This window comes from Cupressus sempervirens, chromosome 4, assembly GCF_028749045.1.
Source record: "Cupressus sempervirens isolate cs-2001-9-10 chromosome 4, ASM2874904v1, whole genome shotgun sequence".
Lineage (NCBI taxonomy): Eukaryota > Viridiplantae > Streptophyta > Pinopsida > Cupressales > Cupressaceae > Cupressus > Cupressus sempervirens.
In genome coordinates this window covers 216995318-217012361 of record NC_143121.1, presented here as the reverse complement: position 1 = coordinate 217012361, position 17044 = coordinate 216995318, and the positions used below count along the sequence as shown (strand labels likewise).

The 17044-nt window shown below is 35.1% G+C and overlaps 1 protein-coding gene across 3 annotated transcripts in view; it reads right to left on the bottom strand.

Annotated features, from left to right (window-relative positions):
- Positions 1–12580: 12580 nt before the first annotated feature.
- Positions 12581–17044, bottom strand: part of LOC149560767 (protein CHROMATIN REMODELING 35-like) — a 138518-nt gene continuing 134054 nt past the window's right edge. For all 3 annotated transcript variants that reach the window (XM_089824792.1, XM_089824793.1, XM_089824794.1), the window contains one exon: positions 12581–14697. In XM_089824792.1, the coding sequence (XP_089680918.1) occupies positions 12874–14697 (1824 nt within the window). In that variant the 3' untranslated portion in view covers positions 12581–12873. The remainder of the gene's footprint in view (positions 14698–17044) is intronic.

Sequence of the window (17044 nt, the reverse complement as noted above, 5' to 3'; positions counted from 1 at the left end):
ACAACTCAAGAATGTTTTATATGTACCAGGAATAAAAAGAAACCTAGTTTCTATTTTTGGTCTTGTTGATCAAGGTTTTAGAATCACATTTCTAAAGGACAAAGTTCTAGCTTGGCCCAAGAATTCTAATATTAAGAAAGCTATTTCTATTAGTTTTAGAGATGGAAATCTTTATAAACTTTGTAATAGCCAAAATACAAAATCAGCTCTAAGTCATGAAACCTCAATCTCCACTGAAATTTGGCATAAGAGGTTAGGTCACCTTAACTACTGGGCTTTATTATCCATGGGAAAAATAGTAAAAGATCTACCTAGCCTAAAAACTAATCATTTAAATGTTTGCAAAGGATGTGCCTTAGGCAAAAACACTAAACAATCATTTCTTAAAAGTGATCACAAATCTAAATCCATCCTTGAATTGATCCACACTGATCTTTTTGGTCCTATGTATGTACCTTCTCTTAATGGATGTTTCTTCTATATAATTTTTATTGATGATTACTCTAGAATAACCTGGATCTATTTCTTGAAACAAAAGGAATCAGCTGAAGTTTTAGCTAAATTCAAAGAGTTCAAAGCTTTAGTTGAAAATCAGTCAAGACATAAAATAAAAACCCTAAGATCAAAAAATGGAGGTGAATATATCTCTAATATCCTTAATAATTTCTGCATTGGTGTTGGGATTAAGAGGGATTTTTTTTGTATCTTATAAACCTCAACAGAATAGAATTGCAGAACATAAAAACAGATCAATTGTTGAATTAGCCAAAGCAATGATGCATGATCAAAATATTCATACTTCCTTCTAGGCCGAAGCATCTAACACTGTTGTCTACATAAAAAAAGGATGCCCACATTCAGCTTTAGAAAACACCACTCCAGAAGAAGTATTCACTGGCATTAAACCTGATCTAAGTCATTTGAGAATATTTGGATGTCCAATTTATATTCACATACCTAAAGAGAAAAGAACAAAACTAGAACCTTCTGAGAACAAGGGAATATTTATTGGATATAGTGAAACAACTAAAGGATATAGAATCTTCATTCTAGGACAAAAAGCAATTGAGATTAGCAAAGATGTAAAATTTAAAGAAGATATTACCTTTAAAATTTTCAGAAACAATTATGAACCTATTACTAAGTCTATTCCTGAAGAAGATCAACAAACAGAAATTGAAAGGGAGGATGATTCTGAACCCTTCTCTTCCACTATGCCTATTCATGAAGAATTTGAAAATATCACTAATAAAAAGAGGCCACTCTGGGCTAGGAAAATGATAAAAGAAAATCATGTTGAACCTGATGAAGTAATGCGAGAGAGCAAAAGAACAAGAAATCAATCGTGTTATGTCACTTTGTTAACTGAACTTATAAAAACAGAACCTTCTAATGTTAAAGAAGCACTTTCAAATCAGTCTTGGAAAGAAGCAATGATTGAAGAATATAACTTTATATTAAAAAAATGATGTATGGGATGTGGTACCAAGACCTAAGAACAAATCAGTTGTTTCTTCCAAATGACTGTTTAAAATTAAACATGCATCTAATGGTAGCATCAAAAAATACAAAGCCAAATTTGTAGCATGAGGGTTCTCACAGAAAGAAGGCATCGATTATGAAGAAACTTTTGCTCTAGTTGCTAGATATACTTTTGTGAGAACAATCTTGGCTATTGCAGCATCCAAGGGATGGAAGATACACCAGATGGATGTCAAAACAACATTCCTCAATGACAAGATTGAAGAAGTCTATATTGAGCAACCAGAAGGGTTCAATACTCATGACAGCAAAACTCATGTCTGTAAGTTAAAGAAAGCACTTTATGGTCTCAAACAAGCTCCCAGAGCTAAGTATGAAAGGATAGACAACTACTTGCTGAAGTTAGGATATTTCAAAAAATGAAGTTGATCCCAACTTATATTTCTAAATAGATGGTGATGATATGATTATACTTGTGTTATATGTTGATGATCTGTTGATAACAAGTGAGGAATATCTCATAGAGAAATGCAAACAAGAACTCACGGCAGAGTTTTGAAATGAAAGACTTAGGTCTACTTCACTACTTTCTTGGACTAGAAGTCTAGCAATAGGATAGTTGCATTATTTTGAATCATGAAAAATATACAGTGGATATCTTTGCATAAGTTGAAAGATGATGTGATCAAATTTAAACCTACAAATTCTACTTACTATAGGAAGATTATTGAATCTGTAATGTATTTGGTTAATACTCGTCCTAACATACGCTATGCTACTCTCACCTTTAGTCGGTTTATGTGTGCACCAAAGAAGATGTTAAGAAGTTAGCTTGTGTGAAGTTGAATCTATATTGTTTAAGTCTATCCTCAAGTTAATGTTACATAACTGATTTATTGTGTGTGTGTGTGTGTGTGTGTGTGTGTGTGTGTGTGTGTGTGTGTGTCTTATTATTATAGTATATATATATATATATATATATATATATATATATATATATATATATATATATATATATACTTAAGATTATATTAAGAATCTACATAATGTAATCAGTTCGTATGTAATCAAATTGTCGATAGCACATTATGTTAAATAGTAGTTCAGTCAGATTGATATAATCATGAGATTCATTATAAATGGTAAATCATCATTATATATATATATATATACACTAACCAATGATGATTAACTATAGAGACATGTCTTTTATGAGACATGTCTCCTCTTTCTCATATTTATAAAAGAAGCAAATTTGTAATTGGAACACATCAATAAATGGGCAATGTTACTACATTTACATAAACAATCCTAGAAAATCAACATGGTATCAGAGCCAACTGTAAATGTAAAATAAAAGAATGATAAAATGTGCAGCAGGATGTGATGCATGGAAGAAACATTAAAAATTTAATAAATAAATAAAAAGAACAAGGCAGATATTAACACTTGCAATGAGCCATCTGCAATGTCGCCTGAAGACGCCTATCATTGCCCATTTACTCTCTCTCACAAACATTGATGATATTTTAGTATGTCTAGTATCCCAAACCAACTCAATTTGCACTAGTGAAGAATGAGCAGAATTAATAACAAAGCAAAGCATAATGGTGTTGCCACTAATAGAGGAATTGTTGAGAACCAATTTCATCTCTTTGGAGAATGGACATTTTGATGGAACAAAATCCGGCTTGAATCGCAATTTGTTCATGATAAAGACATTCAAGGGGAGTATTGAGGAGTTGAGGAGCAATGACGATGCATCAGGGACCACCCACCTGCACACTGTGATGTCATCTCACCACCTCTACATATTCCACCCACAACATTCACTCAATCAATGCACAAATATTGCAATAACATGAAGATGATTAAAAATATTATTTGTGCAAACTTCTTATATTACCTTTATGGTTTGAATGCAACTAACAATGCTCGAACCCTTGTTTGCTTTCATTTCCAGTCACCTCAAATTCTGCATCTACTCCAAACTTTCTATACACAACACCTCCCCGTTGGTCTCTACACTCAATATTTCCAATCTTGTGTAATGTTTCAAACCTTGATTCTCTCACAGTCTCACACTTGTAATTCTCTAAGAGAAAATAGTCATGAAAAGCTCAGAAGAACGACCAACTTTGGACACCCTCATATACGCAAACATCTAAGGCTTACTGGTCGTGCTTCAACCTTCGTTAAATGATCATTATTTAGAAACAGTAATTTCCAACATTAAAGGAGGAAAAGGCATTTACATAAGGAAGAAGGAAGAATAAGTGTTAATAAGTTCGGAGGTTGAAATCTTATGAGTTGAAAGGAATCAATTGGAATCAAGACACGATTCTAGGAAATGGACGACATAGAACCACAACTAGAATTAAGAAAAGAAATAGTTTTCTAGGTATCAACCATTATTGAAGATCACTAAGGAAGCCTGGAACATCACCATGTTGCAAGTATCTTACCAGAAAAATTATACCAAGTAAATCGCTTGCCAGAGACATCTCTTAAACAATATAATGGAAAGAAAAGGAACTAGTCTAATTCATGCTCCAAATCAATGACTACAGGACAGTGTATATGTGTACATAACATATTCGCAATCAAGGACTTAGAATTCTACCAGAAGTGGATAATAGCATTTATGCAAATTGCAAAAGCATGGAAAATGAAAAAAATAAAAAAAGGCATCAAATACAAATGATAGATATAAATCATTAAAATATAGTGAATCAACACTTATTATTCAAGTTAAAACTAATACCATAAGCAAGGTGATTAAAATACTATCGAAGTATTGTTGTAACTCAAAGAAGAACACAAACAATAGATACAAACTAAGGCAAAAATATGAAGATATCAGGGAACGAAAGATATAAGAAAGTAGCAAAAGAGGTGGCAGTCTTACACTCTATATGCAGAAGTGGACCTTTTGTACATAGCCTATATAGAAGTGGTTGTCTATATCAAGCAATCGCAACACATATGTATATCGATCGCAAAGCATAAGCAAGGCCAACTAGTATCCAATGAAGCAAAAGATACACAACAAACATAATAAAATAATTTACATACAATGTTCAGAGAGGATTATCACCATAGGAAAGACAAGGGGTTTTGATGAGTTTGGCATGTGAATAGAAGATGAGTGATAATCCTTCACTTCACCCCACTTTATTTCTCTCACAGTTACCATATAACACTAATGAACATTGGATATCAAGGCGGATAATAATTTATTTTATTTTTTTTGGAAGATAGAGGAACACAACAATGATTAAAAATATCTGTAAAGTATGTGTGGACATATACCATTATACATAAATAAGAAATAAAAGTGTAGAAAACTGTAAGGAAATAATGGAGAAAGTAGCCCATGTGAAAAGTTAATCCTCTTCCTTATAAAAGGAAATAGGGAGAGATTAAGATTCACTGGGAGCCTAACATCTCATTTGAGACAACCTTGAAAGAGGGGGACTAAACCATGTTGTGTTGGATTCACGAATGATAGAAATACATAGATTGTAAGATATTCACTCATGTGGCACAACCATACTAAATCAAGATATTGGTATATTGTGGACAAGTTTGAGAAAATGGAAGGACATGTTTGATTCTAATGTTAAGCTAAATGAATGTTTGAGCCTTAAATGATTAAAAGAGCAAGTTGGAAAGGAATTGTCATATTTAATTCTAAATTGTTCAACAATATAAGAATGAGTGGAAATTTTGCATTGAGGGGGGAGTAAATGGGCAATGTTACTACATTTACAGAAATGATCCTAGAAAATCAACAGAAGATACATCTACATGCAGCTAAATACATTTTGAGATACTTAAGAGGTACTATTGGAATGAGAATCAAATATGAGAAAGTCAACATCGAACTTCATGGATATTCAAATTTTGACTGGGCAGGCAGTCCTATTGAACGTAAAAGTACTTCTAGATATTGCTTCAGTCTAGAATCTGACATGATTTCTTGGTTTAGCAAAAAACAAACTTCAATTGCTTTAAGATCCACCGAAGCAAAATACATCACATCTTCTTTGGGTGCTAGAGAAGCGGTATGGTTATGGAAGTTGTTGGCAGATTTGTTTAAAAGACCTTTGAAGCCCACTGTGATTCACTATGATAATCAAAGTTGCATCAAGCTTTCAACCATTCCAATATTCCACAATCGCTCCAAATATATTGAAATTCCTTTTCATTACATTCTGTTAGAATCTGAAAAGATTAATAACCCAGAAAACTAGTGCAAAGAGTAAATATCTAAACTATGAATGCAAATGATACAAAATCAAAATAGTATCATAGAGTTAGTCTCCAAGAGAGTAATGCAAATGCTGGAAGCAAAATAGCATTAAGAGGATGCAAAAATAAGAGATGCAAATACAAGCCAGGTAGCATGCTTATATAGGCTAGGAAGAGAGAGGAGGTGGCAACACCAACCAATGAGGAGCAACCATCTATCGGACTAAAGATAGCAAAGTATCTTCCCAAGATAGCTAATGGATGCTCACATGTAGGAAGGTGACACCTCACAACCATTCACCTAATAAGACATGCTTTATTAACCTAAGCGAGATTATTAAAAGTGTAGGAAAAACCTAGCAAAATAGGAAAAAATAAAAAACTACACTAACACCCCCCCATAAGCGAAGCTTAGGTGGATGTAGAAATGGGTCCCGGCAAGTCAAGCCTGATGAGGTACCCATGTACATAAAATTCCCCCAAAAGAGAGAGAAAAGAGACTCCCCAAAGAAAATTAGGACTCCAAGTGAGAGGAAGAGGCCCCCCCAAAAGATGAAGCATCCTGCACCTCCAGCAAAGCTTGCAAATTTTGTCTGGTTGATCCACTTACATCGAACAAGTTTTCTTCCCTTAGGAAAAGGGACAAGATCCCAAGTGTGGTTCCTCATCAAGGAACTATACTCTTCCTGCATAGCTGTATCCCACTCAAAAATACCAGAAGCCTCATGAAAGGACTGTGGATTTGAGGCAGTAGCAATGAAGATATGTAGAGCATCCTGGAATTGTGAACGAGTCTGCTTGGTGTCTGATGGATCCCCAACCCAATCACCTGCAAACTGCAAGGTCTGTCTAGCCCAAAGTGGACCAGAAGATGGAGAATCTAGAGGAGAATCATCAACCTGTGAATGATGACTAGGAGAGGAAGGAGGTGAGTCCTCTGAATCACTCTCTGCATCAAAAGTGGAGATAGAAGACTGCTCAAGTGAATCTGACCCATCAGAAGATCTATCATGTATTCCAAGTGACTCCAATGTCAAAGTAGAAGGCAACCCTGTGACCATGCTCTGCTGGTTAAGCTGATGCAAGTAGTGGAAGTTAAGATGGCCAAACTGCTCATGCCATAATCTGCTCACATCATTAGACTGAGTGAGAAAAACAGTCAAAGGAGGATCAGGAACAAGGTGAGAAAACATATAGAGTCTTGACTGATGATCTGCTCTCCCAACTGCAATTGTAGAATCATTGTGCAACTCACGTATCTCCACTGAATCAGGAGTGAACTCAACCCGCTTGCCTAAACTTGTGTGAGTGATCTGGTGTACCGATAGGAGATTAGTTGACAATGAGGGTACATAAGGAACATCATGGAATGTGCCATCCCCCACATCAACAGACCCTCTCCCACACACCTCAATAGGAGTGTTGTCACCCATCAACATAGAAGGCATAGTACATTGCTCCAAGGATGCAATTTCTTCCTTAAATGAAGCCATGTGGTGTGAAGCACCCGAATCAAGAACCCAAGTGGATGGTGAGGAAGCAACTGCAAAAAGGGCCTTGCCCTTTCCTTTCCCCTTGCTGTTTTCTTTTTCTTTGTTAGACCCTTCATTAGAACTTTGTTTGATAGACTCGGGAACACTAATATTATTCTTCTCAAGAATGTATGTCAAGTGATCAAGTTGTTTCTGCAAACATTTATGTTCATCATGACCAGGTCTTTTACAATAAGCACATTTGACCTTTTCTTTCTTAGGTTTATCGCCCTTGGAAGATGGTGTATCAATAGTTGCTTTTGAAGAAACTGGCATCTGATCCTTCTTCTCCTCGCTATTCTTTTGTTTCTTGTCCTTACTATTGTTGTTACTACTTTGTCCTTGTTGTTCTTTTGTGCCTTGGTTGGCAGCCAAGGCATGTGACTTAGAGGACTTAAGAATGCCCATCTGGATTAGCTTGTCTTGTTCTCGAGTGAGATTGATAGCAAAATCATCTAAAGATGGCATGGTGAATTGAGTACCAAGTGCACCCTTAGTAGCATAGAAGGTCGAGACAAAAACAGAATATTCTGAACTTAGCTTAGAGAGAATACTAAGAATCAGTTGTTCATCTTTCTTTTCAATTCCACATTGTTTTAACTGCAGCCTTAGTGATTTCAATTTGGTGAAGAAATCTTGGATTGTGTTGAAATTTCCTGGACTCAAACTTATTAATTCATTTTCCAACATATGACCCCTCATTGAATCTTGTGTGCCAAATAGTGTTTCTAGCTTTGTCCATACTTCATTTGGTGTATCCAAAGACTCAATGTGAAATAGCAAGTCAGGAGAAATAGACAAACACAATGTTCCAAATGCCTCATCACATTTGTTAAACCACTTAGGCTTATCTTCATCTTTAGCAGGTTCAGTTTCAAGTCCCATAGTTATCCTATTTAATCCAGCTTTCCTTAAGTGAATTGTCATGCGTGATTTCCACTCAAAGTAATTGTATGGAGTTAGGATGGGCATATTTGTTTGATCCATGATGAAGAAATGCAAAGAAATGCTAAAAAGAAGAGAACCCAGCCACGACAATGCCCCCCCCCTTTTTACTCAATCAAAGAACTCCCCCCAAAGAAATATGATTTGGCACTTTATTTTAGTGCATTTACAACTACCACTAGAAAGAGATACTTAGTGGTCTTGATTTCAATGCATTACAAACCCTCATGAAGAGCATATGCTAAAAGTGAAACTTGGGCACAATAATCAAGGAAACAAACAGAACCACTGTGATCTACTCGAAAAATTATGCACTTTCAAAAAAAGAATTGCCTCGATACGAGGTCGTATGAGAAAGTTATGATCCTCCGAAGTTTCCAAAATGAGAACTGTGCACAGTCACGGCTGAGAATTTGCAATTTCGGAAGAATTCATGCATGAAAATCAAAAAATAACTCCACTAGTGGATAGAGCACAAAAAAATAGCCAAGTTCATAACAAGAATCATCAAAATCGAAGTCCGTATGAGCAAGAACGAGACATTTGAAAACTGCATTCAAATCTGCGGCTGCCAACGGAGAGGGGTATGGCTGTAGCTTTGCATGCTCGATCCTGAAAAATATACAGCTTGCATGCAAAATATAAAAGATACCCAGATAGTTTTTTTGGGGCTGCGAACAAAACTTAGAAAGCGTTTTTCTTGCTGATGAACAGAAGATGTTGCTGTAGTGTAAATCAGACGCCTTTAACAGTAAAAAACGGCTCCAAAAATCAGAAAACGACCCCAGCAACCAAAATTTGACATGCAAATGCTGGATCAGCTTCTTAAGTCCATCAATGGTATGCTGGAACCTGCAAAACTGATTAAAAACTCCAGATATGCAAGTTGGTTGTCAGATTTGAGATTGAAACCTCAGAGAAAAACTGTTTTTGTCAAAACTTTTTTTGATTCTCAAGATCATCCAAAGATGCAAGAGAAGAGCATACTTCGTTTTTCAAAAAACTAGAATAAAGTTTATTTGCCCTCCCCGAATCTGTCAAATAAGGAAACTAAAATCTACTCTTGCACATAGAAAAGCTCTGATACCATGTTAGAATCTGAAAAGATTAATAACCCAGAAAACTAGTGCAAAGAGTAAATATCTAAACTATGAATGCAAATGATACAAAATCAAAATAGCATCATAGAGTTAGTCTCCAAGAGAGTAATGCAAATGCTGGAAGCAAAATAGCATTAAGAGGATGCAAAAATAAGAGATGCAAATACAAGCCAGGTAGCATGCTTATATAGGCTAGGAAGAGAGAGGAGGTGGCAACACCAACCAATGAGGAGCAACCATCTATCAGACTAAAGATAGCAAAGTATCTTCCCAAGATAGCTAATGGATGCTCACATGTAGGAAGGTGACACCTCACAACCATTCACCTAATAAGACATGCTTTATTAACCTAAGCGAGATTATTAAAAGTGTAGGAAAAACCTAGCAAAATAGGAAAAAATAAAAAACTACACTAACACATTCGAGATATGGTGAATCAAAAAACCATTCAATTGGAGTATATTTGTACTAATGAGCAAACAATTGATATCTTTACCAAGCCTTTGCTAAAATGAAGTTGAAATACTTCAGAGAAAAACTTGATATGATTAATTTGTAATATTGAATATTAAATCAAATTTTAAATTCATGTGTATTTATGCCTTTATTGTTTCTTAGTAGCATCATATGTAATGAAAGGTGACGATCTTTCATAAACATATTTATTCAAAAGGTAATTATTTACAAGGTGACGATCTTATAAATAATAGGCCTGTTATCATGGACATCTCTAGACATTGCTTCGAGCAATTAGAGATCATAGATAACGAACTCATGTTATTATCATGGACATCTCTAGACATTGCCTCGAGCAATTCGAGATCATGAGTAATAAATTTTCATGGACATCTCTAAACTTTGCTTCAAACAATTAGAGGTCATGAAATCTTATGTTATTACTATGGACATCTCTAGACATTACCTTGAGCAATTAGAGATCATAGGTAACATTCTTATTGTGATTACTCTAGATATCATTTCAGACAATTAAAAAAAAAAAAATTTAATATGCATTATGATGAGTGTTCATAATTTTGTGATTTTTGTTATCCAACTTATCACTGTTTCATTGTCTGAAGATCAGATAAAGTGATCAGATTGTCTATACTGAAATTCAAATGGTATCTTACTTCTCCCTTGCTAAAGAGGGAGTGTTAATGATTTAGCATCAGATGAAGTAACTAGTGTTTATCTGATATAAGCATTTGTATTTCTGCTTTGATAAACTGTTTCTGTTACTCACCACACACATATTTGTGAGTGTTTGGATTATTATGTATACTCTTGACTGATGCCTATCGGCAGTGTGACTTTATTAACATTATTGTCATATTACATTTCCACTTGTATCGGCATATTAATAATTATGAATTGGCAGATCATTATCGGGTTTGTTAGTTTGTAGACCATACCACCGAAGAGGCATGGCTCTACGTTGACTCTACAGTGGTTGTGACTTTCCATCCCTAAATTAAAAGGGAAGCAGATCGCTGTGGAAGAAATCAATACACAGCATTTTATTCCCAGCGATCTGCAAACAAGTTTATATTATGTATTTCAATAAAACTAAAAGGGAAGCAGATCGCTGTGGAAGAAATCAATACACAGCATTTTATTCCCAGCGATCTGCAAACAAGTTTATATTATGTATTTCAATAAAACTAACTTGCAGGAGCAGCATTAGGATAGTTCACATACAGGTTATATTATCAATTATTCTCAGAGTAAAAGATCTGAACAAACTCACTCAAAGGTGATACCTATTCAAGCCATACTCTACACCTCTGTAATACAAGATCTTTAGTTGTTTCCTAATTTATTGTAATTATTTTATCTATCAGAGGATCCATAAAACTTTACATAAACGAGTAAGCATTTTCATGTAAAGAGGGCATAACTAAACCTGCTGTGTTGTTTTATTTATCAAATATCCATAAAACTTTACATAAACGAGTAATCATTTTCATGTAAAGAGGGCATAATTAAGCCTACCATGACAGCAGTGGAAAGTCTAGAAACACCATTCATCACCATGATTTGAGCGACCCACCATAGCCACCACACAAGCGTGAGAGAACCAAGGTGGTCAAATCCATGAATAAATCCGACACTTCCACCAAAGCCTTCGTTCCACTGACTTTGATGGATGCATAACATTAAAAGCCAACCCCTATTCATATATGCGGCGTGTTGTATTGAATAACAATGTTTCTAGTCTCATTGCAAATGTCAAATTTAAAGGGTTCAATGGTGTTTGTTTTAATGGGTTGTTTTCCAAACGTAAGTGAAAAAGGTAATGTCATCCACAATAATAACATAATTAGGTAGAGGCATAGGGTATTTTATATTGTTTAACATTCGTACTAAAAATTCATTTGTTCTACAACCTATTAACTCATATATTTGTTCTTTTTAAAAGAAAATTTTGATACTTTGTCTAAAAAGTCCACACAAGGGAACTTAAACCTAGCTATGTGAATTTGAATACTTCAAATCACACCCTTTGTAAATCTAAATTTAACCCAGCCTTGAAATTGACTATATCATATTTATATGTTTCCAAATATTTTAGAAATTGGGTCAACATGTGAAGCAACAATTTTCATTATAATCCTTAAAAACAATAGATCTTTAAAACACATTTAAAGTCTCCCTTCCTCCCTCTCTCCCTATCTCGCACCTAACTCTTAAAAATTTGAAGCAGATACATCTATAGAAAAAGGAAAAATGCGAAGTATTTTTCATGTTTCTAAATAAAAATTTAAGGAAAAAATACTTAACTTCAGTGTACTTTTATGGGAGTGTAGCCTTTTGATGGAATGTAGTTACAACAATAAAAAGTGAGCTAAAATGAACTTGTTTATCATGTTTGAAACGCAATAGATTGAGACTTTAGAATTACGAATTTGTTTTGAGATACGTAGGCATACTCACAGGAGTATATTCAAAAAACCAATATATACATTTTAAAAATGAAAATTCTGATGGGTTTGCTTCAGATTATTACGAGTAGCAAGTAATTGAAGACTTATCGCATACAACTCAATTTTAAATCAATCAAATTATGCATCGTATAAACTGAGTCGAATGCCCCACTAAATGCCAAAAACAATCCTCAGAGTATATTTTGGTTTTAACTTCAAACGCTCTTACAATTAACATACGAATCATATCGGCAAATATAACATTATTTCTACAAGGAATAATACAAAGCAAATAACATTTTTCTAGTCTCTACCAAGAAGAAATTATGAGAGAGAAAAAATATATACAAGAAAATTTCATATTTCAAAACCCCAGAAATAATTACGATTTTCAAAAGCAAACTGATTATAGACGAAGTTTGCAAAACCATTCAGCTTTCGCAGTTTTAACGGGCTATAAACAAATCGGTCAGACAAAAACAGTTTTGACTGCTGTGACGTTAAATAACAGGCAGAAAACATCAACCGGTCATGTGGGATAGGAAAACTGACAGCTATGTCTAGTTTTAAGCCAAGCCACTGCTCGTAAAGCATATACAAAAACTCGGGTACAAAACATGTACAGGGTATTCTCCTTTACACCAATATTTGCTTGTACAATGAATGGAGGTTCTTCCTTAAAGGACTGCCACTTTCGAAGAAAATATCTTCAGAGTCATCTTTATTTACCTCAGCCAGAAGTGATATTGAATCTTCAGATTTATTGCTTCCTTTAAAGACCATCTTTGACATGAGTTCTTTTCTCAAAGAAACTTTATGAATCTCCTCTTCCTGTGTTCCAGCAGCAACCAGGCGATACGCATATACCTTCTTTTTTTGCCCAATTCTGTAAGCTCTACTAATTGCCTGTCTAGAAATTGAATGGTTCCAAGGAATATCCAATATCACAACACGACTAGCTGCTGTGAGGCAAATGCCTTCTCCACATGCCTTGATGGAGGCCAACAGAAGCTTTGAATCAGGATTATTGTTAAATTGTTCAATTATAGTTCCCCGTACTTCTGCTTGATTACCACCATCTAGTCTCAAAATTTCTCGACTTTTGGTCCACTTCTTTTCTGCAATTATCATATTTTGTAACAGAGTCAAAGGTGGAAGGTATTGACTAAAAACCACAAGTTTCTCCTTGGTCAATTCACAGAGGGACAGCAAGTCAAGCACAAACTTGGTTTTCACTCCATCATTTGGATCCTCCGCGTGATTACTTATACACATACTTCCAACATTTTTTCCATCCGATTCTGACCATCCTGAATTGTTCTCCACGTAAAGTGAAGGATGTATACAGATTGCTCCAGACATGATATCTCTACACATTCTATTGCCTACATAACGTAGTTTCTCAAGCGCTCTTCTTTGTTTCTCATTTAATTCAAGTTTGACAGTATAATCAACCAGTCCGGGCAAATCCTCCAGTATATCTCCTTTATAGTAGTGTACAAATAGTGCAGTTAACTCTTGAAGAGTATGTAAAGCTTTCATTTTCACCTCTTCAGAGCTACTCTCTAGTGCATAATCAAGCACATCACAAAAGATTCTCCGAAGTGGATCTTGTGAGTGTCTCCTGTGGAGCAACTTTTGACACATCTCGTTTCCAGGAATACTTGTAATCAGGCCTCTAAACATTGCTTGAAATGAGTCCAGTTGTAGAATGTCAGGTCTTGTTAGCTCCAAAAGATTAAAGAGCTCTTTGATATTGTTCTGGTAGAGTGTACCAGACAATAAAATCCGTCTCCTGGTATGTATTTGGGTTAGTGCATTTAGTATGTTGGTATCTTTATTTCGTGGAAAGTGACCCTCATCTAAAACCAGCAGTCCTGGACCCTCCAGAAGGATTTTTTGGCAACATGCTGTCATATCGTTTTCTGCATTCTCACAAACTATGCTAGAGAACTGTGAATAACTTGCAAGAAGAATGCTCTTTTTTGCTTTCCATTCTCGGAGTGTCTGAAGCTGCTTGCATCTCAATGTTTCTGCCTTATTGGCAACTTCATATAGATTGTACACAGGGATCTCCTCCACTTGCCATTTCTTAAATTCAGCCATCCAAGAACACAGAATACTTTTGGGTGCAACAATTAATGGTCTCTCATCTGGGTACTTGGCCAAAAAACTCTGAATAAAACTAATAACAAGGAACGTTTTCCCTGTACCAGGTGCATGTGCCAAAACACAGCCGCCAGGTTTTTCTGATATAAGGTTCTTCTGTAGGAATTCAAAGCCCTCAACCTGATGCGACTTCATGTGGTTCCTCAGATGGGGATGTAAAACCAGCTTTAATACAGGACTTTTTTCCTCTGACCTATTTGAGTCAAGAGTCTGATCATGAATATCCACAACAGCGTCCAGGCCCAGGATTCTGTTAGGAACATGCCTGGAATGTTTTGCCCCTTTGCGAGCCTGCACAAATTCAACAGCATAATTAGGACTTTAACATATAATTCGATGATAGCTAACCACCATCAAAAGTTCTTAATTCTATATCCACATGGATGCTCATCTCAAACTTATAGTTCATACAAAAAGCTAGGCATCTAGAATAGAAAAAATGTATTGGGTTCAAGATACTGAAAATAAGGACTCTAAAATCTAATAAAGCATCAAAAGTCTTAAGTATCTAGATTCTGTATAGCATAAAAATCTAAAACAGACAAGGTTTAATGGTTTTGAGGAACCATAAAACAGCGAGTCAAGTGTCACCAAAATACAGCAAGTTACAGTAAAGCAAAACATAAAATGACTGAAGCAGACACAGTCTAAGGGTTTGTATGTACTTGAAATCAACGAAAGAAATGTCTAAAGAAGCATAAATATTACCATTCATTCTACTAAATGAATTATACATTGCACTCATGCAAAATGAGACAACTTTCCAAAGATGTTTGAGATTGTTAATAATGTAAGCAATAAATACAGTTTGCTTTCATTTTTTTCTTTTAAATACAAGACCACATTAAGTTAGTGATGCGCTTTAAGTGAAATTATATTGAATTAATCAAGATATTATGGAAAATCGGTCCATCTCTAGGAGTGAATTAGTTTATACTGCTCCAGAAAAATGAGTAACAAGGAACCAGTGGAATTATCTATGTAAAACTTTGTACAATGCTTCAAAAGTCATAACACATATTTTAATAGATATGAGCTGATTATAGTCTGCATACCAAAAACAATACCTACAGATGCCCTCAATAAGCAAGATCATTATAAAACAAAGCAAAAAAAACTAAGTTATGAAGTAAAATGTACTCTGAAATGCTCTTTAAAATAAAAACAGTATAATTGTTTCCATTAGTTAGAAGGTAATAATATATAAGAAATCCCCCCTAAAATGGGGTTGCGAAGGTTATCTTCCATGCAGCTCTTGTGAATAATAGTTTGGGAAAGGCCAGAATTTGGATGGAAATTTTTGATGGGGCCTCTTAAGGGAAATCCGGGGCCAAATACCCTCAGGATGTCTAGCAACAGACTATGAGAGAAAATTCTTTTTAAAAAATCAGTTGGCCTGGGGGTTAGAACTAATAATGAAGTTGAGTTTTGAGCTGCTTTGTTAGGGTTGAAATGTGGGCTGGAGATTGATGCATAGAGAATCCACTAAGAAGGTGACTCTCCTTAGTGTAAATGCCAATAAAATGTAACTCCACCAATCTAAGCTATAAATTGAAAAAGTAGCTGAGGCCAAATCAGATCCTCATCCACAACTTTAGGGAGATTAAAGTACCCCAAACCTATAAGGATAATCAGGAGGCTGACTGTCTGGCCAAGTCAGCTGTCTGTGTGGAAGAAGGCTCCAGATGATGCATCCAAATTGTGTTTCCTAAGCGGACTTGTGTCTACATCATTGGCAAGTGTGGCAGTTGAAAGCATTTGTTCCAGCTAAGCACAGAGATTTAGTTAATCATTACCAAAGTAATTATTAGAATTGATGGGAAATCGTGTGAATATTTCTTGGAATCTTTAGTGAGGTGAAGAGAGATGATATGTTGTCTGGTGATGGAAACAGCATATTGGAAGGACAATTTTTGTGTGTTCTGCCTGTGTAAACGCAGATTGATGGGGCTTCCTTACTGATTTATAGGGTCGGCCAATACCAAAGATCAGCTAGGGCTCATCATAACATGATGTAATGAATAATGACAGGTAGTAGAATGAAAAATATACCCAGGACAATTGAAGGTGTTGGCATTATCTAAATTGGGGTTTTAACTTTTTATGTTTGAAACTATGAAAATGTTGTGCATTTGATATGCCAAAAATGACAAATAGAGTTTGCTTTTTTTTTATTAATTTTCCCTCTTAACACAAAAATGACTCTAATAAGGAGGCTACAAACACATTTCATTTCACATTTGCTGTCTCATTTTGCTCTCTCCATTCTTGCAAGTTTGAAGTGAGGTGATTGTATTAGGAGATCAGTTGTGGAATTGCTAATACCTTCCAAAGAGCAAATTTAAGTGTTTAAGGTATGCATTTCAACCATAACTTTTTGATAGATTCTTTCAAGTTTTTGAAAAGTTTTAAATTTTTATCAAGTAGTTTTGAACTACTTTCTTTTCATTCTTGTTATAGATTGCAACAATGGGTAGTCAAAGCTCAGTGAATGCATCTCAAAAATTAAAAACTGATAAAGGGTCTCATCTATGGAAATACGCTACAAGAATTTTTCAATGTCCTAGAGTTGGGGGGGTTTGTATGGAAATGTAATTTTTGCAACTCAGAATATGAAAGCTCCTACTACCAAGTAAAA